Consider the following 24,717-nt stretch of genomic DNA (forward strand, 5'->3'; position numbering starts at 1 on the left):
GTCCTCCTCTCTCTCTCCAGACAGGCAGTTTGGGAGCCTCTGAGTCCCACTCCCTGTCTCTGCTATCCTTTACCTCAAGCTTTTCTGATATTCATTCAGGGAATGGTTGAAAACGTTCCTTGTGCATTTACCACACCACATGCCTTTGGGCTAAGAGTAGGAGTAGAACACAGGGGGAATTTCAACAGAAGGCATAAAGAGGGAGGAAGAAAGAGAATATCAAAAATCCATGGCATTTGTACATGTCTCCGGGGAGAAAATATAAGCTCTGGTATACATGAGTCCAGAAATTAACAACACCCAATGAGGAAGCTACAAATGTGTTTCGTTTATTTAACAAGTGGTTGTTCAGACAGGGGATGGCCCAGTCAATAAAGTGCTTTCTGCAAAACCCAAGGGCACAAGTTCAAGTCCAAGCACCCATATATAAAGCCAGGTGTGGTGGCATACATTTGTAATTCCAGTGCTGGACAATTGAGACAGGGAGGTTCTCTGGAGCCTGTTGGCCAATAGACATAGTAAATAGCAAGCATCGGGTCCCAATGGGAGATCATGTCCCACAAAACAAGGAGAATGGCCCCTAAAGAAGACACCTGAGATTAATCCCTGGCCTCCAGCCCTCCCTAAACACACACATATGCATATATACCTGAGTACACACAACACTCCCCACAGACACAAACATAATACATAAATAAATGACTGATGCCTTTGTAATGATAAATTGTTTATCCTTATTGCCCAAGATATATGGAGAAGATTGAAAATGGTATATGTGATTCATTAGCTTGGGTGGGGTTTTTTTTATCAATTTGTATGATTTCAACAATAAATTTTAAATACATATAAGGAATAATGATGAGGCTTTCGAAATACTTATAAGTGGTATTATGGAAAGAAAAACGAAAGTCAGCTCCAATGTTCCATTACTAAATATCCATTTAAAGTGATCCCTGTAATAACAACCCTCATGTTTTGTTGTGTTTTGTCATGTTCTTACAGTGTGAAAGGCTGTGTGCTTGTAATTGAACATTACATGATCCACTCTAACTCTAATTGTGGTGACAACAATCACTAAAACCAACTTGTAGAGATGAATGAATCTTATTGACCTTATAGGAAAGGCCTATAAAACCCAAGAGACAGCTCAGCTTTCTCAAACTTTCCCCTTTTATACTGACTTCCAAACATGGCATAAAATTATATTAAATATGTTATATAATCTCACAGCAAAGCTCTTCTATATCTAGTCTCAGAAGGATCTTGATATTTCTTTTTTTTTTATTTTTTTCATTTATTTGGATCTTGATATTTCTTATCTGTGGTAAATCCTGGAACCATAGAGTTAGGACCGACTAGAACTCATGTTAGAAACTGTTTCAGACCAGTAACTATTCTCACCCAGTTATTTGCTTATTTTTTAAGATTTTCTACATTTTTATTTTTGTCTGTGAGTGTGTGAGTGCATGTGTGTGTGCAGGAACATTTGTGTGTGAGTTCATGTGGAGGCCAGAGGTTGACATCAATTACTCCCCACCTTGTTTTCTTGAGATGGTCTCTTTCTAAACCTGGAGTTCAGTGCTCCAAGAACCCCCTGTGATAGAGTTGAAGATGCAAGCCACCATGTCCAGCCTTTACAACCCCTTCTGCTTCCAAAGCAGCCAATTTACCAATTTACTGAGCCATCCCCTGGATAGTCATTACCATATTTCTTTACATTTTGACAACTTCACACATATATATGATATATAGTGACCATACTCACCCCTGCCCATTATCCTCTCTTATTCCCCCCACTTTCCCCTGAACCCCTTTTTCTTCCCATCTAGTCTCCCATAGGCTAAAACATTAGACAAAATTACACACCCTCCTCCAGCACTCACTAACAGCCATTAGCTCCTTGGGGAGCTAAGTAAGGCATGTCCTCGCTCCATGTTGATATCTCAAGGGTCCAATCTTGTACAGGTTCCTATAACCATTGTGTGATCACGGTAGCTGTAGCAATGTCCTATCTGGGTGGCAACATTTCATGACACTCTTCCCAATCCTCCATGGTTTAAATTCTTTCCACCCTCTCTTTTGTGATGCTCCCTTGGATGGGGAGGGGGCTTTGCTATAGATGTCTCTTTTAAGGCTTTAGCACTCATAGTTTTTTCCATTGGGAGGATTCCTGTATTTTAAAAATCATTCTAAATTAAGATCAATGGAGTTGTCTGACTAGAAATTATTTTGGAATAATATTCATTTTAGAATTAATATATTTTATTTAAAGTTTAATAGTTATTTCCTTGGAGGCAAGAGGAAGGAATTAATATATGAGAGCATGAAATTTTTCACATTTTGCTTTGCACATGTTGCTTGAGTGTTTGAGATTAACAGTTTTTAATGTAAAAGTATAAATTTACCAGTCAAGCTAGAAGGGAACATTTAATAAAAATGATAGAATTATGACCTTGAAACTTAAGAGGCTTTTAAGTTTTATTACTGCTTTCAAGTTTTCTAAAGAGCTCCTTTGATTTGCTGGTCTATAAAATGTAAGTCTTTCAGTTTGCTTGTCCCAGCTTGGTAAGTCACACACCACATTATGAATAACATGTTCTTTCCTCAGCTTCCCAGAGCTCAAAGATTCCCTGAGTCTTACCAAAGTGAACTCGACAATCTGGTGATGGGCCTGTGCGACCATGTGATTTGGAAATACAAGGACGCCATGGAGGAAACAAAAAGGGCGAACCACAGCGTCGCCAGATTCCTTAAGGTACAGCTATGTGAGAGCACAGTTCTGTTCAAGTCCCCTTGACAGTGGCTGCAAAGCATCCTAAATGCCATTAACTTACTCTCTATTATGATGAAGGCTCAGAAGGTAAGATGAACACTGCCACGTCTACATTTCTCCTCTGTATTTTTACATAAAAAAAATATGTTTTAATATTCATTCCAACTCGGAGGCTCTTTCATATCACATGTGCTCTATTATCTCCTCTTATACTTTTTAATGTGGGTTGCAAAATCATTGCTTTCCAAGAAAGCTTCTTCATGCACACTTCATTCTGGTGAACCTTTCCCCTGTCCTCTGGTCTCCCCATCCACATCAAACTACTATCTGCTCAAATCCTTCTCTCCCCAATTCCCCATCTCTGCTTTCACTGCGCCAACACTCTACTATTCCCTCCCCTTGATATTTTTAATATTTTTTTCCTTTCAAGTAGAAGGAAAAGATGGTGTGTGTTAAAAGGGAAGAGAGTAAAGGAGAGAGGAAAATGACTCACATTTTCTACCACACTTTAAGGCCCACAGACTAAAGTATTTTGTGTTGCTGGTGGCATACTGGAAGTGCTTGACAGAATAGAAAATTGGGTGAACAAATTTATATCCAGTCCAACTTGTAAGCAAAATGCATTTAAGGAAACCTCTGCAGTATTCTTCCCTAAACTGAAAGAAAAAAAAAAAAGATGACTAAGCAATTTTCTAAGAAAACGAAGAGACTCCATATATACTACTCTTGGCTTAGATGCTTGTTTAAAAAAAAATGTGTTTATTTGTAGTGTATTTATACAAAGGTTATTGCTGTCTATGTATAAACCTCATGTGGAGGCGATGGAAAATGTCCAAGATGAAAAAGTAAACAGTAATGGTGAAAAAGCATAAACTGATAATAAACACATATAGCTAAAAATAGCAATAACAATACTTCACATAGACTCCAGGTTGATCTACACACACACACACACACACACACACACACACACACACACACACGAGAAATTTATGAATGAAAAGATTATACTTTGTATCATAAATGTCCACAAAATCCATCAAGCACACACACTTCTAATTTAATTACATTTTATTTATTAATTTATTAATAATTTATTGACACAGAAGACAACAAATGCTTTTGAGATCATTGTTAAAAATACTAGCGAAAAAGAAAGGAGCAAAAACCAGATTTGGAAATTGTAAAATTGAAAGTCTTGATTTGGCCCAATTCCAGGAACTGAGGAGCCCTGACCTTTCCCACCCCAACACTGCCCCCTTGGTGTTGCGTTACAAATCTCTTGTACTCCCAGAAATCTGTTAATGGCCATTCCTCAAGAAGGCTCTCAATGTTTCCCACTTTTGGTTGTCTAATTCCTCATCAGTAGTCAAATACTGTGAGTCAGAGCAGTCCTTACTTTCCTCCTGGCTGTCACAAAATCCTTGATAGGAGCAACTTAAGGAGTGATTTGTTGACCCCTGAATTCAGAGTGTCACGATCCATCTTCCGAGGGAAGGCAAAGTAGAACTACTGTTGTCTGGTGTCAGGAGTGTGTGGCAACTTGTTCACATGGCTGACACAAGGAAACAGAACAGAGAAGGAAGGCCAAGGGTAGAACTTTCAGAGTCCCACCCCTATCAACCTTCTCCCACTAGCCAAGCCTTAGGTCCCAAAGGTAAGGCTCCATAACCATTAAAATAACAAGGTAACATGGGTACTGATTAATTAAGACGTGATGCTCAGATCAGGGTGGGGCATTCCAGATCTAATCCATAAATAACTGTCAGTTATTGGTATTTAATAAGACCATAATTGTGCTAGTTGTTTTCCAGTCAGCATAAGGACAGACTCTATGGAAGAAGCCCTTTGAGAGTATAAACATGCCCTGGGTTATCAGGTACCCTCCCTCAACCTACATCATGAAACGAACCATTTTTACAGTGTTGTGCCAAAATCTTGTGTGTGTTTATTGTTCTCTCCTTAAAGCAGATGAGTCTTACACGGACCCACAGCTCAGCAACCTGTATAGCGTTTCTGTTTTTTCCCTTTCTTTTTCTTTTCCTACCAAACTGAGTCTCAACTCTTTCTGACACACATCTGTTCAAGTGCTCTTCTTTTGTAGCATAATGTCAAGGCAAATGTTGCTTTTCCTGTTCAATGTCCATGTCCTGCTGCCTCTTCATCTGCCTGATCCCTGTTTTATTTCAACTAGCTTTTGAAAACCATTTGAAAATTAAATATATAAGATGGACCTCAAATATTAATAAATGTGTTTAAAAACATTCTAAACAGTAAAATTAATTGGCTAAGCAACTTTCTACAAGGGAAGGTCTTCATATCTAATCTGTTTGGCTAAATAACCTGTACTTGGGGAATAAAAGAATGTTTCCCCACAATCATTTTTACTGGTCATCATAAACCAGTTCCTACTGCGGGGCTACAGGACCAGAGTCCAGAGTGAAAAGGGAACTGATAGAAACAGTAGCTTTGCCAGATGCTGAAAAGAACATATTCTAGAACCATCAACGTGCCCATTATAAATTTGACCTAAGACCTTCCTGGCTAAGTTAACAGGATCTGGACAACAGAAAAAGCAAGACACAAACAGCTCCCTGATAGAAATGGCAGGATCTTCTCTCTTTCTTCTTCAAATGTATGCTTCCCTGGAAGAAATAAAGAACAGTCCCCTGTTGAAGGAAGCCATTAAGAATGAAAAGACTGCTGGCCTGTTTTACTACTTCCCATCCCACCCACAGTGTGTAGCAGATGGTCTCCACCCGAGCAACTCTGGGATCAATGTACTAAAAACAATAATAAAATGTAACCAAGTAATTAAAAAGTAGACAGCTTTCTATATGAAAGAAAAAGTCTAAAATAGCTCATTGTGAGATTTCAAGCAATATTTTAAACAGCCGATAGGTGCGGATATGGAATTTCAGGCATTTATACTATCTATGGTGTTTTAATTACTTGCCATAAGCAGATGGGTGTTCTAACATCCTTTATAGATTTTTGAAACGCATATCACACTTAGTTATTTATTACACTGCTTCAGTATACAATTATCTTTTCTAAAATCCCTCAAGTAAAAAGACTTGACTTTGGAATTTTATCTTCTTAGCGCTGCTTTACATTTATGGACCGGGGATTCGTGTTTAAGATGGTGAACAATTACATCAGCATGTTCTCCTCTGGTGAGTTCAAGGTAAGGACCAGGGATGAAAGTAATCGTTTGCCAAATCCAGCATGATAACTAACTAAAGTGATCTCCATGTGGAACACTAACCTATCATCCATTTAGTGAGTCATAAAAAGAGGTCTATACTATCTGGTTTGGGACTTTTCTTTGTTGACAGGCTTCTTATGACTATTTTAGTCTCATTGACTGTTATGGATGTTTAAGTTGCTTGTACTCTCTTGATTTAACTATATTAGATAATATATGATTAATAACTTGTTTATTTTAGATGTCCAAGGGTTGTGTTTTCAAAGCATTCCCTAACAATCTTCTGGATTTCATTGTACTGGATTTCAAAGTACATTTTTGTACTTTGTATATTACATTCATTGTACTTTGCATGTGTATTAGGTACTTTGTATGTATGTGCTTTGTATGTACATTGTACATATCTTCTTTTTATCTCTGATTTTATTAATTTGTATCTTCTTTCTTTTATTAGTTTGGATAAAGGTGTGTTAATCATATTTATCTTTTCAAAGAACAACTGTTTGATTGATTCATTGTATTATTCTTTTAGTCTCTATTTCATTAATTTCTTCCCTGGACCTTTGTTATTTTTGTCATTTAGTTCTTTGAAGTTTGTTCTTCTTTCTCTTAGACCTTAAGATACACATTGTTATTTATTCGAGATCTTTCTGGGTTTTTTCGTAGATGCAATCATATCTGTAAACTATATTCTAGGAATAGCCTTAGCTCTATCCCAAAGGTCCTTTAACTATTTCTTTAAAGAATATTCAGTTGTGTTGCTATCATGCATAAAATGTGAATAATCTTTACTTAAGTATAATTGTACTAGACATACATATTTTTCTGAAGATCAAGTGGCATATTTTCAGTGAAAAATAATTAAAAGTGTGTATAACTTAATTATACACTTGTTCACATAATAAAAGGGCACATAAAATACTGTTCTTGTTTGAAATGGCAATTCTGTACATCATTGAATGATGTTGCCAGAAAATAGAAGTTTAATCTTAGGTAAAGGGGTATTTTTATATTTTGTGAGCTGATAGCAGTGAATATAGTAGTGACAAGCTAACTCGCTCTTAAAGAATGATTATCTATCGTACATAAGAGAGGATATAAAACTGTTATAACTATGCTAAACATTCCTACAGATGTGATTGTCCTAAGACATGAATTACAGTTATCTTAGACCAAGTCTATACGCTGTGATTCACTGTCCAAATCCAGATATTATGGAAAAGACACACCTTTCTGCAAAAGCAAGGGGAAATGGGGAAGTGAATGACACTGAGAACTAGTGGCATGTGAAGCTGACTCCACTTCAGATAATACATACCATTGTCTTCCTTGACTGTGGACCGCACCTCCTCCTGATCACAGTCTGTTCTGTGATTTGAGTTGGATGCTTGAGAGAGCTCCATTCACATGATGCAACAGGAGTGAAGACACAATAAATACATAATGAAATAAGCTAAAGGCGTGACTTGGGATTTTCTCTCATGAGCTGAATGTGGCAGTTGGTCTCCTTTCCTTAGGTGGCCTTGAGTGGTGTACAAAGATCAGGAGTGTGACTACAAGAAGCAGACTCCGTTAAACCTAGGAACTACTTGGTGGTCATAAGAAATTACTTCTTCTTTGTAAGGGTCAGATTGAAGCACATGCCTTTTTGCCTATTTATGAACATTCTTAATATACAAACAGTAGACATTCTGTTTGCCTCTATTTCAGACTTTATGCCAGTATAAATTTGATTTTCTTCAAGAAGTTTGTCAACATGAGCACTTCATTCCCCTGTGCCTCCCCATAAGATCAGCAAACATCCCAGGTAACAATGTCTTCCTAAGTCCTTAGATGGCTGGTCATTTGTTCTGCCTCTGTTCTCTAGGTCCCTTAACCATTCTAACGATGTAACTTGGGTATGAAAGTCTAATAATCTGAGAAAAGTCCAAAAGAAGTTGCCCCATATGGTTGATGACTAAAACTCTGTATTTCTCTTCCCCTTTTCATCAAAGAGAAAGCCAACAGAACTTTGAATCTTGTTATTATAAATAAAAGAATTGTAACTGTTAACCCTGAGATTCACTGGAGAAAAACCAGTTCTACCATTTTGACCAGATTAACGCAATCTATTTTATTAAAATATTAGATACTGACCGAGATGGAATTTGGTCAGGACCACTCCTGGAAACTTTACAGTTGGGTGGCCCTAAGACGCATGTTTTCAGGGCTTATATTGACAAAACCCATAGGCCACCATCCTTTCCCATGAGGCATTGTTGTTATTTTCAAGAACTACAACTCCCAGAATGGAGGAAGTCACCTGGTCTTCGGGCAGGTGGGGCTTACAGGTTAACTTAGGGTTTAATGGTAACCTAGAATCCTACTAGCTCCAAAGGACAGATTTCCATGATTTTTGATATCTAAAGACAGGAAGGAAAAGGTTTTGAGTATAACTATAGTGAAGATTATTAAATATCATGCATAGATATTGCATTAGAATGAAGTTGCTAGAATGAGTTGTGTGAAGAAAAGAAAGTTGGAAGGAAGGAAAAAAGAAGGAAGAGAGGGAGGGAGGACAGAAAGAAGGGAGGGAGGGTTACCCGAAGACCAGGTGACTTCCTTGATTCTGGGAGTTGTAGTTCTTAAAAATAACAACAAAGCCTCATGGGAAAGGATGGTGGCCTATGGGTTTTGTCCATATAAGCCCTGACAACATGTGTCTTAGGGCCACTTAACTGTAAAGTTTGCAGGAGTGGTCCTGACCAAATTCCATCTCAGTCAGTATCCAATATTTTAATAAAATATTAAATATTCTCACTCCTAGGCCAGAGAGAGAAAAAGATTGAGTGAAGACGCAAGAATGGAGCCCATTTCATTTACTAAATCTGATATACATTATTACATGTAAATACTGCGCACAAGATGTTTAATTTATTTTGTAAATTTAAAACCTTTCTATGTGCATGCATATGTGCCTATGGGAAAAAAATCCTAAGAGAATGTAAACATCAGAAACTAGTTGAGCATCAAAATACAAAGAGAGTACTGAAATTGAGTCAGAGACCTGATGTACCTTGCTGCCGACACTGTTGACACTGCGGTGTTAATGGTCAAGAAATGAGAAAATGAGAAGGCACAGAGCCTCCTCATACCTATGGCAGCTTGCACTGACACTACAGAAGGGAAGTTACAACAGCAGGCCCGGAAATATGATGCTCTTCTAATTTTTAATGTGGTCTATCAACACTATACCATTCCTTTTCTAGTATATTGTACGCATTCCATAGAGGAGAGAAAGAGTAGAAATCCAGGCTGGAGAGATGGCTCACTGGTTAAGGGCACTGGCTGCCCTTCCAGAGGTCCTGAGTTCAATTCCCAGCAACCACATGGTGGCTCACAGCCATCTGTAATGAGATCTGGCGCCCTCTTCTGGCCAGCAGGCATACATGCAGACAGAACACTGTATACATAATAAAAAAAAAAAAAAAAAAGAGTAGAAATCTTAGGTCAGACAGTAGCATTGGGAGGCTTTGTGGGGTTTTTTTTTTTTTTTTTTTTTTTTTTTTTGTCTGTTTGGGATGTCCTTTTGCTTGTACTTAACATGTAACTCAGTAGTAGAGTCCTCACCTAGAATGTGTGAAACTTGAGGTTTGATCCCCAACAAGAAAGGGAAATAAATAAGAAGGGGTGGGGAGGAAGAAGAGAATTTCTTTTTTTCTTAAGTTAATGCCCAGTTATTCTTGGCTAGATAAGTTGGCTAAGATATTGAGGAGGGGAATCAACCCTTTGTTTGGTTATTTTAATTCCAGTTCTTTATTCTCAGTCAACAAAACAGAAAAATCCTGATAATATGTTATATATTCCATAGTGGGCAGATTTTTGGTACAAAAACATCGCTCTCAAATACAAGGCTATGAATTAAAATAACTTTGTTCATGAATTTCTTTTGGGGAGTCGCAGAGCTTAATTTTTTTTTTGAAAATGGTCATATAATAGCAAATAATTTGAAATGTTTTAAATTTCTACAATAAGTTAAACTATTTATTGGATATATATATGTATCTGAGTGTGTATGTATCTGAAGTTATTCTCTATTCATACTAAATCTAGATCCTCTGACACCTTCAGAATCAATTCAAGAGTTACATGCCTCAGGTAAATAATGATATTTCGTGTTACCTACATAAGCACCATAGCTGTATTCTCTTGTTAATGAGCACAGATTCTACCAACTCCTGTGTATTAACATAGAACCAGTGTATCCAAACACATATGTAGCTGGAGTTTTTCTGGTCCTACCTGGCTCACAGTCAAGATAAATCTCTCTCACCTGCCAGTCCCACAGCTGCTCAGACCCAACCAAGTAAACACACAAAGACTTATATTGCTTATAAACTGTATGGCCATGGCAGGCTTCTTGTTATCTGTTTCTTCTATCTTAAATTAACCCATTTCTAATCATCTATACTTTGCCACATGGCTCATGGCTTACCAGTACCTTACATCTCCCTTGTCATGGTGGTAGCTGGCAGTGTCTCTCTGCCTCAGTCTTCCACTTCCCAGAATTCTCTTCTCTGCTTGTCCCGCCTATACTTCCTGCTTGGCTACTGGCCAATCAGTGTTTTATTTGTTAACCAATCAGAGCAACACATTTGACACACAGAACATCCCACAGCATACGTATCTGAACTTCTCTCTTGTCACATAGAATTTGATGCCCTACCTTTAATTCTTTATATTTTGTTCTCCAAGCGTTCCAAAGTTTTAGCTTCCCAAGTCATCTGAAATTTTCCTCATATGTACAAAAAATAAAGTTTCCAGGTATGCACATTTGTTCCTGACAACTTGGTCTATATGACTTGGGCAATGCATTACTACTAACTACAATTTCAGCACTACATACTTGGTCTCATGATGTATTCATCCTGTCACCGAGTTTCTGCCCTGCGAGGAAGATGCCTCACTTCTCTCATCTCCCCATCCCTCACAACCCCTTTTCCAGCATACTTCCATGAGCTCACTTTTTCACATCTTCAATGAGATCCTGCGGTGTCTCTGTTTTCGCTTTCACTTCCCACAGTTTCCTCTACTATTTGCAAAAAGCAGAACATCCCTCCCTGCTTTCATATCTTTGGGATAAAATCCCAGCAAATATCGGGTTGCAGATGTTTCTTTAAGATACTCATTTTATATAAAAAGTCTAAAGTGACAGATGCTGACCAGATGTGTGGAGAAAAAAGAACCCCTGTACACTCTTGGTGGGGATGTAAATTAGTAAAGCCATAAGCGAACACAGTTTGGAGGCCCCTCAAAATAAATAAATAAATACGGAGCTGCTATACGATCCAACAATCCCACTGCTGGGTGAATAAGCAAAGGTACTATTGCTATGTCCTTGAGAAGGCTGCATTTCTAGATCACTGAAGTACTATTCACAGGAGACAGGAAACGGGAGCAGCCTAGGGCTCCAACTGCTAACAAACAAAATGTATCTGGCAAGGTGGATTACTGTTTTCCCATTAAAAATGAGACCTTGTCATTTGGGGCATGATGGATGGAACTGGATCTCATTCTGGTGAGTTAAGTGAGCCAGAAATAAGGACAAGTGACACTTGATCTCATTTGTATGTGATTCTGAAAACAGTGGTGGTTCTGAGAGGCTCCAGAAGTATGTAGGGGAGCTATGGAGAAAGGCTGATCAAAACATAGCAAGTTCTAGTTCAGTAGAAGGTAGAAGTTCTGGTTGCTGTTATATGGTAGAGGAACTGTGGGTAACAACAATGTACTATGCATTTCAAAAAGCAAGAAGAAAGGACTTTGAATGTTCTCATGAGAGAAAAATAACAAATATTTAGGAGATAGATATACCAGCTGATTAAAACATTATGCAACACTGTGTGTGTGCATGTGTGGTGTGTGTGTGTGTGTGTGTGTACATATATAAACATTACATGTTGCCTTGTTCACCTGAAGAAATTTTAATACATATATACATAAGAGTATGTCTCTTATGTATTGGTTAAAAAAGAAAAAAGAAGTGTTCTGATTTCAATTCCTTTGGGTATATATCCTCAAGTTGTAATTCTAAGTGATGCAGAGGTTGCGTCTTTACTTACCTGAGGAAGCCCTGTTCTGTTTTCCATTGGCTGCACCAATATATAAACCCACTTGAACAGTGTATTGAGTTCCTGCTTCTCCACTCTGTCCTCATCAGTCATTGTCATTTGACATCTAATAGTAGCCACTCTGACAGGAATGAGCTGACAGCTCATTGTGACTATGATTTGCATTTTCCTGGTTATATTAGCGGCATTAAACACTTCTCCCATCCTCTTGCTGGGAACCTGAATGTCCTTCTTAGAAAACTGTTTATTCAAGTTCTTTACCACCTTTCGAATCTGATTATTTGGGTTTGGGATGTCATTTTGTTTGCTTTGCCATTAACTTGTATAGGTTATTTATATTTTATCTTTTTTTTTTTTTTTTTTGGTTTTTCGAGACAGGGTTTCTCTGTGTAGCTTTGCGCCTTTCCTGGAGCTCACTTGGTAGCCCAGGCTGGCCTCGAACTCACAGAGATCCGCCTGCCTCTGCCTCCCGAGTGCTGGGATTAAAGGCGTGCGCCACCAACGCCCGGCATATTTTATCATTTTTTAAGATGAATATTTTTAAGTGTTAAGAATGTTTGCTGTGTGTACATACGTGTGTACCACCTGGGTGTCTGGTTCCTGCAGAGACTAAAAGAGAGCATTGGGTCCCCTGGAACTGGAGTTACAGGTGGACCTAAGTACTGGATACAGAATTTGTATTTGGGTTTCTCCACATCTACCCCCAGTATCTCAAACTCATTTTCCATGCCTCCTCTTTAGGCCGCTGTATTTACTAACCCTTCCCACATGTCTGTTCCCACATACTTGTCTGTATTTCAGAAACTCTGTGCCATTGAACATGAACATTACCCTTTTCCCAACATCCTCCCCTATCTCCAGTGCCTCCATATATTCCCACAATAACTCCAGACCATTAGCAATCTCCAAGGTCTAGCTCAGTCCAGCCCTCTTTTCCTAAGACCTTTCTCGATTCCTATAGACAACGCACGTTTTTGTTTTAGCCCCTGCAGTGATGTGAACAGGCCATTTGCTAGGTTGTAGCTATTTACATGCTATGTTAGTATTCGAGTCTGTGTTTATGTAAGCAAACATTTTACCATCTGACCAGACACTCCAAAGGCCACATCTCTGTAGCAAGACTGCATTGTGGACTCCCTTTGGCTTGGGGGCAGGGTTTTTAGTAACAGTCCAGTTTGCCTTTTGTAATCATAAAGTGGTTATTCCGTTTTCAATAACATCATCTCCTCCTCTCAAAGATATGCCTGAATACTCGGTCACAAATGAATTTTGCCGCAAACACTTCTTAATCGGAATTCTGCTCCGGGAAGTCGGATTTGCCCTGCAGGAGGATCAAGATATCAGACACTTAGCTTTGGCTGTCCTAAAAAATCTAATGGCTAAACATTCTTTCGATGATCGATACAGAGAACCCGTAAGTAGCCTTGCTTTCTCTCTCCCCCAAACACTATTTAATGGCTCGCTGCATTAAGTGGATATGAAACCCTTGAGTCTATTGATTTTCATGTGAACCGTTTCTCTTTTCTGCCCTCACCTAGAGGAAGCAGGCACAGATAGCAAGTCTGTACATGCCTCTGTATGGCATGCTGCTGGACAATATGCCAAGAATCTACCTGAAGGATCTGTATCCTTTCACTGTGAATACGTCCAATCAGGTATGTTTGCACATCTCACCTAATTTCTTTCTTTTAAGGAAATTATTTTATTTATATTTATGTCCTGGGTAACCATTTCTTCCTACCTATAAACAAGCGAGGGGCTAAACCACACAACCTGACAAGTATTCACATCAATAGCATGTGTCCCTAACGGCTGCTTGCAGCGTCCAACTGGCCCACCCCTCTCTTCAGGACTGTTTTCATTCCCCTTTATTCTCTGCATCACCACCCAAGTCTTCACAGCTTTTTCAGCTTGAATAATGTCTTCATGGCCTTATCTTCGATGTACAACATTCAGCTACTACTTCCCATCATCTTCTTCCCACAGAAGCTAAGTGTCTTACATAGTCAAAGCCCCAATTCAGCCCATTGTGAGTATTCTCCACTCAGTCAGCACGGCCACAGCATAGTAATCTATTTAAGGGGATCAGAGATGTTCAGTTGGCAAAATGCTTGCATGCAAGCATGGGGACCTGACTTTGATCCCCAATATCTCCATAAAAGTCTGAATGCTGTGTCATGAATCGATCAGCTCAGCCCTGAGAAGGTAAAGACAGGAAATTCCCTAGGGCTCATTGGCCGGGCACTCTAGGCAAACTTTTATGCTCTGGGTTCATTGAGAGACCTTGCCTCACAAAAGTAAGGTAGTCCAAGTAATAGTCCAAGATAAGACCTACTAAAAGTTGAGGTTGTGCCATTAAATATGTTTTTGTTTGAGGAACCTTGACCAAATCCCATCAGCATCATGTAACATGTTTATACCCTTCAGAAAGTTATCCAAGCTTTCTAGGCCTCTGTTTTCATATTTGTTTAAAGTACCTAACATAACAGGAATCCTTCATATCAAATTGTGTAAGATAAAACATTTACCACAATGATTGTAACATAACTATTTCAAATCTAGTTCCTAGTGATAGTAATATATATAATATAATGATAATTACATCTATAATTTAATACATCACTATATCAGTAATTATTCCAGCCCACCTCTGAAAGATTATCTCTGCTACATCACTTAAAATTTCCCAGAAGAGTGGGAAGAATGAAAGAGCCAAACATTAGGGAGGAGGGCTGTGAAACGCTGTCATATGTTGTAGCAAGAATCTTAAAAAGTTCTTATTAATAAGACCAAACCCAAGGCCATTTATTAGGGTGAATGCTGGAAGATCAGAGAAGCAGAACAAGCCACAGCCACCTCACCTTGCCAATTCCTCATCTGGAAGCTTCTCAGACTGGAAGCTTCTGAGTCCTCATCCAGAATGGATCTCAGCTGAACTGCTGCTCAAAAGCCTGAATGCTTAACCAGGGCAAAAGCTTCTAGTTTCTGGTCCTCACACCTTATATACCTTTCTGCCTTCTACCATCATTCCCTGAGATTAAAGGCTCACTTGCTGGGATTAAAGGTGTGTGTCACTAGGCCTGGCTGTTTACAGTGTGGCCTTGAACTCACAGAGATCCAGACGGATTTCCGCCTCTGGAATGCTAGGATTAAAGGCGTGAGTGCCACCATTTTCTAGCCTCTGTATCTAGTGGCTGTTCTGTTCTCTGACCCCAGATAAGTTTATTAGGGCACACAATATTTTGGGGAACACAATACCACCACAATATGTCATGGTTTTTAAACTCAGAAACTCACAACAGCTGTGATTGCCTGAATAGGACCTGCATAGGACTGAGCCCATAAATATTCAATCATAGATGGGGACGGGATCATGGGACCTCACCCACCCTGGGAGCTAATGGCAGTGGAGGGCTGCTGGAGAACAGGGATTCCTTGTCTTTAATGATGCAGCCACTGTTGAGTTACTCATGCTCCAGTGGCTAGCCCATACCTACTCAAGTAGCCTGTCAAACCCAGTGACTCGCAAAACAGAAACAAAAACAAAAGACATAAAAGTGTGATAAGAACTTAGTGTGAGAAGGAAATTGTAGAAGAATAAAAACTTTAAAACATTGCATAAGAAAAGCAAATTGTGAGCACGACTATGCTTTTGCCAATATTCATTTCCACTGCCAACTTCAGTGGAACATCTTTGCTAGCATATAAAATGTCAAACTTGAATATCTAATTGAAAGGGGTGTAAAAGGCATGGGGACATACCATTCTGAGACACCCTAATTCTCATTCGTCTCTTCTCCACTTTGAATGCAGGGATCTAGAGATGACTTAAGCACTAATGGAGGATTCCAAACCCAGACGTCCATGAAACATGCAACTTCTGTGGATACATCATTTTCCAAAGATGTTTTAAATTCCATAGCAGGTACTCAAGACCTGCTGAGAGCACTCATGTTTAACACTCATCGATGTTTACATTATACATCATAATGCTTTCTATCCATAATTCATATGCATAATATACCTGGCAAAGTACACCACATTATATAACGAGTCTTTAACATATTTCTTTGAGTCGGGCGGTGGTGGCACACGCCTTTAATCCCAGCACTCGGGAGGCAGAGCCAGGCGGATCTCTGTGAGTTCGAGGCCAGCCTGGGCTACCAAGTGAGTTCCAGGAAAGGCGCAAAGCTACACAGAGAAACCCTGTCTCGAAAAACAAAAAAAACAAAAAAAACAAAAAAAAAAAAAAACATATTTCTTTGAATGTTATCCAGTGACTTTCACTTCTACTTGGCTTAAAGAGCTATCTGCTCATATGTTATCAAATTACTTCATTCTGCAAACAGTCTTTAGGATTTTGTTATGCACAGCCTCTTAAAATATGAGAGCTCTTCAGCTTCAAAGATTATATTAAGGACTATTTTGGAAAAGTCATTTTTATTTCTCATAAACTGTCAAGTTAAACACTCCTTCCCTGAATCATCTTCTGTTAAAATAGGAGTTAGTTTTGTCTATTTTTTTAAAAGCATTTTAAGAGATCAAAAGAACAAACTTTATATCCATGTAAAATGGTTTAAATTTTTCTGGTTCCATCATGGCCACTGTTGTGTAATGTTTTAAGTGTTGTATGCCTTCCATGTCAATCCTAGATTTTATTTCACAATGCTCTCTCCACCACAACAATGAGCAACTCTGTTTCATCATTTTAGTTCTTGTCTGTGCTCATACATCTCATCACCATATGTGTGCTGTGGCTTGTGTTTACAGCATTTTCATCAATAGCTATTTCTACAGTGAACCATGCAGATTCCAGAGCATCCTTAGCAAGCCTCGACTCCAACCCAAGCACCACGGAGAAGAGCAGTGAGAAGACAGACACCTGTGAAAAGGTGCAGTTTCCCTCTCCACCACCCACATCAGGTACCAAACTTACAAGCCAGGATGCTCTCAGTCTTACTCGTCTCTACTGGTCCTTTGATTCCCAGATCCCAAGGCCCTTATCTTTGATTGGGTCAACTCTTCGATTTGACAAATTAGATCAAGCAGAAACCAGGAGTCTTCTTATGTGCTTTCTTCATATTATGAAGACCATTTCAGTTGGTAAGCAGAATGACTTCAAGTCAATTTAAAAGGAGCAAAAGAAAGATGCTTACGTTTCTAAGAGCCTCACACCATGTTGTTTCTTTCTAGAGACTCTGATTGCCTACTGGCAGAGAGCTCCCAGTCCTGAGGTGTCAGACTTCTTCAGCATCTTGGAGTAAGTTTACGGTTGACCCAATAACTTATTTTCTGGAACTTTCAAAATAGCTCACTATACCACTCTTCATTCAAAGAAGTCTTATGGTAAATAAATATCAACAATCATATGGAATATGTAAAGAAAATTTACTGTTTTTCTTTCCACATATTTAGATGAATTATTGTGTATAAATTAAATAATGTGAATAATTAGAATGTGACTTTTTTTCCCCTTTCTAGTGTTTGTCTTCAAAATTTTAGATACCTGGGAAAACGCAATATAATAAGGTAATTGTTTTAAATTCCAGTAGGCTAATAAAGTCTGTTAAAAATTTCATGGAGTTGTGAATATGGCTCAGTGAGTATATAGACACCCAGAATTCACATAAAGCCAGACATAGAGCATAAGTCTATAATCACAGTGTTTCTGTGAGAATTCTCTTCCTGCTGGAAAGTCTTGAGTCAGATAATCTAGCATACACAGTGGTAAACAAGAAACTCTGTCTCAAACAAGGTGGGAAGTGAGAACTAACAACTGAAGTTATCCTCTGACCACCAGAAGCACACCAGGCTCACACACAAACACAGAGAGAGAGAGAGAGAGAGAGAGAGAGAGAGAGAGAGAGAGAGAGAGAGAGAGAGAGAGAGAGCGCTTTCATTATATAGGATGGATAGATGGGTGGATGGATGGATGGATGGATGGATGATAGAGATGACAGACAGAGATAGATGAGAGAGAGAGAGAGAGAGAGAGAGAGAGAGAGAGAGAGATTTATATGGATGAAACACATCTATTTAAGAACATGATTCCAGGAAGCTAAAAACAAAAATTAGTCTAGAAGTATTTCATGCTGGCATCATTTGTCACAAAGACAAGAACATTCATAGCCCCCTAATTTCCTATTCCCAGAAGAAACTGAAATGTTAAATTTATTTTTACTTTGCTTATGTATGAGGTGTTGGGCTGTATGTGTTTGCATGTGTTTGGATACAACCAGAGATTGGCATCAGATGTCTCCCTCAATCACTTTCCACCAAAAATACTGAGTCAAGGTCCCTTCCCTTGAAGCCAGAGTTTACCAATGTGGTTATTCTAGCTAGCTCTCTTGCCTGTGGTTCCACGTTCTCTGCATCATGAAATGGGATTACAGATGGGCCTCCACGCTTCTCAAGCATTTATATAGATGCTGAAATTCAGAGTTCGGGTCCCCATGCTTTCATTCATAACAAGCTCTTTACCAACTGAGCCATTTCCCAACCCCTTACTTTATGTTCATTCACAGAATATGAAATATTTTATTATTCAGTAATTGCTAGTCACTTGGCATTCTGTTTCCATATATAAATTATAAACACAGAGTTATGGTTGAAATGTGTGTTCCTTCCAGAAAAATCGCTGCAGCGTTTAAGTTTGTGCAGTCTACCCAGAACAACGGAACTCTGAAAGGATCCAATCCTTCCTGCCAGAACTCAGGTCTCTTGTCACAATGGTAATGTCACCGTTGCTTGATATTTGAAGTCATGTATGTGTTCTTTATATGTGAACATGCACACATGAGGGTGGATACACTCATACATGCACATACATCAAAACAAAGGCAGTTTTGAGCAGCATTATATGTTTATCTGAAGAAACTCCTTAGATACTTCTCCAGCTGCCTCACTGACTTAAAAACAAAAACTAAAGACTATGCTTTGTTTTTACCCAGTTAAAGCCTTGATTGGAAAAACAATCATAGGCATTTCAATTTAGCTAAGACCAAAAGGTGCACAGGACTCCAATAAAATGTTCCTTTAGTTCTGAACAGTGTAGGAAAAAGAAACTCTGGGATCATGACTCCGAATTCTGTTGAGTAATTATAAGATTTCTTTAGTGTTCTTGAAGCTCACACTATTTTTTAAAGGGTCAGGGGCCACGAAGAAACATGGGTGACCTCCCAAGACTTCTTAGCTTACCTAGTTACTAGATGATCCTCAATCTTGCAGAGCCTGCTCCCTCCCTCATTAACCTGCCAGGCAGAATCACTTGCCCTGAAATTCCTCCTCCAAGGTCCTGTGGGTCTAATAAGTAAAAATTATTTCCCCCAACTTTCATATGTTTGATTTATTCTTCCCAGGCATATCATAAGAATATGTGATGTGGATATTTTAGAAAAGATCTTTAGGAAGAAATAGGAAAATGTATATAGTCAATAAATAACAAAATAAATTTTGCTGCCATCCATGGGGACCTGGAGAAATTGGCCTCCGGTGAGAAAGTAAATTTAAAAGATGTAATCATGAGTTTGCTTTGCAAACTGTCATACAAGAGAAAGCAAGAAAGAAATACTTCCCATGTTTCATAGCAGCTGCAACCCACCTAAGGTCACCAGTAAATCATGTATTAAGGAGAAGTCTTAAGGTTCCTGATAGGCTGGACAGACCCTACCCCTGCTGGCCCTCATCTCCTGAAACCAGGGCTTCCCCTCCCCCTCCAGACTGTGATAGACTCAAAATCTGGGAGAAAAATTCAGTCCCCAAAGTCCCATCCATATATCTCAAAACTCATTACTGCCTGTAGATTCAGGCAAGATCCAGATGTCCTAGGTCACAGAAAGCCGAAGTCTGCTCTCCCAGGCTTCAACCAAGGTTGATCCTTTGGCTCAGCCAGATTCAAACAGCCTTGAATACTGTGACAAGGACAAAAGTCAAAGTTCCTTCTGAGGTTTGACTCTTAAAGCCATCTTTCATTGGCTGCCTTCTGCACATAGGTGTTGTTTATGGGTAATTTACATGATAGTGAATCTCCTACCACCAGGCTTCTCCCTGGACAAATGAAAATGTGGCAAGCAGGGAGCATTCCTAACTCCACAAACCGGCTGGCTAGTTTCTCTAGGTGGGAGTGCTACAGAGCAGAGAAAGACACACACTGAAGGCTCTTATCATTGCCATCCCAGATGAGCAACTAGATGACCATCAAATGTTATTTTCTGATCCCACATCAGCTTCCCCAGGGGCTTGGCCCAAATAAATCATAATGCATGGGAATTCCCACATGCAAAACTAAATGAGAGAAAGGGCTTCCTTCAACTATTTTGTACTTTGCTTCTAAATAAAAGGGTGGGAGGACATGTCTGCATAAATTTTTAATTCCCTTTCTGCCTAGCCAGTAGTTAAAACTCAGCAGTCTTAATTTGTTGTAAGTCCATAAAGCAATAATGAATTACAAACAGTTTTATTTTGAGTGTCTTTTTTGGGTTTTGTTTTTGTTTTTGTTTGTTTGTTTATTTCAGTGAGATGAACACATCTGTAGCTACCTCTTCGCTTACAAAATTGACATGACTTTATTTGCTTAAAAGCAATGGATGAGGCCAGATAACAGTTTGAGGTCCTGTCTGCCTAAAAATCGTATGATCTTATGGTTATCTGAGCATACAATGAAGTTAGTGACAACAAGGTCAGACAACAGTTTTAGACGACTGAATCTATAGGACAAGGTTCTTGGTAATAAAAAAGAAGAAAGTCAAAATATGCTAAAAAGACATCCACTGTGGCACTGTCCCATTATATGCTTTCTTAATATTATTAGTGCTTAAATGAATTCCTTTAAATGTATTTAAAAGTCTCTTCATTGTGTTGCTTATAGTCAATATTACCAGTGAAAAGGTTCTTTGCAAATGTTCTATATATTTGTCTCAGTGCACAGTATTTGAATGAATATTGACTACTGCATTGGCGGATAGCATCAGCCACATTTCCCATCTCTGTTCCAGGATGCATACCACTTCTGGTCACGAAGGACATAAACAGCACCGATCTCAAACTTTGCCTATAATTCGGGGCAAAAATGCACTTTCCAACCCCAAACTTTTACAGATGTTGGACAACACCATGAACAGTAAGTGAACCAGAGGCAATGGGAGTTGTTCTATCAGTGTGTGTGTGTGTGTGTGTGTGTGTGTGTGTGTGTGTGTGACAGGAAATGCACTGTGTGTGAGATGAGAGGAGAGTTGGCATACCAGTGAAACCACTCTTCTCAAGTCTGCCATAGGCCTGGAAACATTCTTAGAAAAAAGAATCATCAGGGAATAGCTTAATAAATAAACAAATAAACAAACAACAAACAAATAAAAAGCAGTGCTCTCACAGGAAAGAAAGGAGAAAAATGAAACTCAATGTAATGGGCTCAGAGCAGCTTTTCTAAGTACTTTTGGTGTTGTGGGTTTATGGGGCTCTCTCTCAATCAGGTAATTACTGTTGACTGTAGTGGAAGAGGATAAAAATGCCCATGTCCCAAAAGCAGTAACCATGACATCATGACTCCAGTAACCATGACATCATGACTCACTCCAGAGATACACACAGTCCAGCTTGGCAATGAAATAAAAATAGAACCTGGTGTTGTGAAGCATGGAAATTATGAGCATGTGGCCCATGATTACTTGTTTAAAATCTGTGTTGCCGTAATCTCTAAATACACTATGTGCCTTTCTGAGGAGACTGTTGTAAACTGTCCACTGAGATCACACATTTACTCTATTAGCCCAAAAGCAGGAACTTTAAACAGGCTGATTACAGAAGAAATATGATTGTATTGATGGTCGAATTAAAGGAAAAGAATTTTAAAAATAATGGAAATCTGCAGCTAATGTATGAAAAAACCCTCAGGTCTAACTCTCTGTCTAGTGTTTTTGTTTTTTTTTTCTTTTAATTGAGGAAATAAATGAAATTGATCAAACAAAGGCACTTTGATTTTTATAAATTATTCATCAAAATGCCAGTAAACACTGTAATAGAATGAAATATTTTACTGGGCACAGAGAATTGGCTTACATGTTTATGCACTGTTTTATTTTATATTTTATAGGCAACTCCAATGAAATAGACATTGTCCACCATGTAGACACTGAGGCCAATATAGCCACAGAGGTTTGCCTCACTATTCTAGACCTGCTGTCTCTCTTCACTCAAGTCCACCAGGTGAATATGATCATAATCTTTTCTGCAAAATGATGAGTTGGGAGGTAGGAAAAACCGTAAGAAGTCAAGAATATTTTTAAGATGATTTATGGAATCAGCTAACCTCACATAAATCAGCTTACACATTAATGGGAAGCATGTTAAAAATGAGATTCGCAGATTTTGTCACAAGTTGACTAATGCTTGCTTAATCCTCACACTTTGTATTTGTGTTTCACTACTTCAATAGCGTCTTTCTTCCCAAATCTTCTTGCTGTTCTGTCAAGCATGTTGCACTGAGTGACAATGAGACTCCATATTGTTTAACAGACAAGCAAAAGACAAATAATGCTATGTATTAACTGATGACTAGATTTTGGAAAGAGAAAATTGTTAATGCCAAGCATCTTTTCTTATTTGTTTTATATATATATATATATATATATATATATATATATATATATATACATACATACATACAACTTGGTTGAGGTGTTATGATATACTCGATAAAAATTTCTAGTGCTAACAAGACTAGTCACACCATGTTTTGACAAATACTTACAGAAACTATAATTCTCATTCACTGATAGTAAGGATCCAAGTGGGAAAAGACAATTTGGAAAACATTATGGTGGTTTCTTTAAAAAGCTAATTACAGAGCTAGAGAGATAGCCTAGTGGTTGAGAATCAAGTTCAGTTCCTAGCACTCACATTGGAACTCACAACTGCCTATAATACCAGTTCCAGAGAGTATCATGCCATCTTCTATCCTACATACATACACTTTCACACATGTGGTACACACACACACACACACACACACACACACACACATTTGCACAAACTCATGCATGCATTCACACACACGTACTCATGCACACACAATATCCATAAATAAAAACAAAAAAATTTTCAGTGCTAATCATATATCTATCATGTAATCAACCATTTGAATAGTAGCACCTATACATATAAAGTTTTGCACACAAATATGTGTAACATCTTTATTTTAAATAACAAAAAACACCAGAAACAACCCAAAGTGTGCATCACCGGGTAGATTTTTATAACACAATGGAATACTACTCAACAGAAAGAAGAAACCTCTTGCCCAGGCTACACCACACATGAAGCTTCAGAAGCCAAATCAGAGAAGACTACTATGCTGTTGATGTCATCAAATAGGAACAACAGATCAGTGTTGAACTGGAGATGTGAAGATAAGAAAGAAATACAAATTCCAAAAATGTATATTAAAACCTTAGGAAGTGGTGGATATTTTGTTTTCTTAGCTGTGACGGTGTTTTCACGGGTGTACTCTGAAGTCAAATTTATGCAATTGTACTTTTTGAATGCATAGTTTCTCATACCAATTGCATCTTAATAATGCTATTAAAACATTTACAGCTCAACCAAATGAACCTGCTTTAAGGACTGCGCTAGGAAAGGTTGGATCTGTTAAATGAAACCTCTCCCGCTAGCAATATTGCACCAAGAAAACCTTGCTTTCATGTGAAATGCCAGCATGATGGGAGGAAAACCAACTCTATTTTCTTTATACCTCAATGGACATATGCATAGACTGTCTCCCAGTTGAAAGGCTTTCCCAATGCCTATCTGCTACCTCATCTTCTCCCCCATGACCCAACCCACTAGTCACACCAGCCACTCTGTTCTTTCTCAGCTTTGAACTCACAAACTTCTCTCTCCATCCCAAGGCTCTTACTCCATGACAATGCTCCCAGGTCTCTCTGAGGCACGTTCCTTCAGTTCTGTTCAGCATCTGGAGGGATCTTTGCTGACCTTCTTAAGGAATCTAATCCATCCCCAACCTCTTTCTATCACATCTTCCTGCTCTAGTTATTGCTTTATCTGGGTTTGATTCGGTTGGTTTTGACACTGCTGTGTAAACTTCTTTGTGAGCATACGGGATTCATGTCTTCTTACTCAGCATTTTCTTCTGGCACTCGGGATTAAGCTCAACACATGGTAGGTACGTAATAAATGTTTCTGAAGGAAAGCAATTATTCCTCCACTTATCCTAAACAACATCTATTCTGGATTTCAGAGACAACTCCAACAATCTGACTGTCAAAACTCACTCATGAAAAGGGTCTTTGATACTTATATGCTGTTTTTCCAAGTCAACCAGTCAGCCACAGCCCTGAAACATGTGTTTGCTTCTTTGAGACTGTTTGTGTGCAAGGTAAGGATGTTCCACGTCCCAGTGAAATCTCAGCTAAGGATGACAATAAGCACTTAATAATCTTTGTATCTCTCAGTGTGCGGGGCAACAGGCTTGCTTTGTGCTATTTTGGTTTCACTAGATACTAGTCATTTGCTGTCTCCAGAAGGTGTTGTTTCTATCTGGTTACCAGTTATGTAGTTGCTCGGAGTTTTTAACATGGAAAGTTTGGTTTAAAAAAAAAAAACACCATCATCAAGTT

At 38.7% G+C, this 24,717-nt stretch overlaps 1 protein-coding gene across 14 annotated transcripts in view; it reads left to right on the top strand.

Moving 5' to 3' along the window:
- Nucleotides 1-24,717, top strand: part of Dock10 (dedicator of cytokinesis 10) — a 248,888-nt gene that overhangs the window by 191,809 nt on the left and 32,362 nt on the right. For 13 of the 14 annotated variants that reach the window (XM_037210228.1, XM_037210229.1, XM_028884109.2 and 10 more), the window contains exons 28-42: nucleotides 2,609-2,755; nucleotides 5,877-5,960; nucleotides 7,692-7,788; nucleotides 10,074-10,118; nucleotides 13,327-13,502; nucleotides 13,627-13,743; nucleotides 15,902-16,013; nucleotides 16,859-16,980; nucleotides 17,077-17,191; nucleotides 17,282-17,348; nucleotides 17,570-17,617; nucleotides 18,718-18,819; nucleotides 21,082-21,206; nucleotides 22,176-22,288; nucleotides 24,339-24,476. In XM_037210228.1, the coding sequence (XP_037066123.1) occupies nucleotides 2,609-2,755; nucleotides 5,877-5,960; nucleotides 7,692-7,788; nucleotides 10,074-10,118; nucleotides 13,327-13,502; nucleotides 13,627-13,743; nucleotides 15,902-16,013; nucleotides 16,859-16,980; nucleotides 17,077-17,191; nucleotides 17,282-17,348; nucleotides 17,570-17,617; nucleotides 18,718-18,819; nucleotides 21,082-21,206; nucleotides 22,176-22,288; nucleotides 24,339-24,476 (1,608 nt within the window). The remainder of the gene's footprint in view (nucleotides 1-2,608; nucleotides 2,756-5,876; nucleotides 5,961-7,691; nucleotides 7,789-10,073; nucleotides 10,119-13,326; nucleotides 13,503-13,626; nucleotides 13,744-15,901; nucleotides 16,014-16,858; nucleotides 16,981-17,076; nucleotides 17,192-17,281; nucleotides 17,349-17,569; nucleotides 17,618-18,717; nucleotides 18,820-21,081; nucleotides 21,207-22,175; nucleotides 22,289-24,338; nucleotides 24,477-24,717) is intronic. The other variant, XM_037210227.1, reaches the window with a different exon arrangement.

Source organism: Peromyscus leucopus, chromosome 13 (genome assembly GCF_004664715.2).
Source record: "Peromyscus leucopus breed LL Stock chromosome 13, UCI_PerLeu_2.1, whole genome shotgun sequence".
Lineage (NCBI taxonomy): Eukaryota > Metazoa > Chordata > Mammalia > Rodentia > Cricetidae > Peromyscus > Peromyscus leucopus.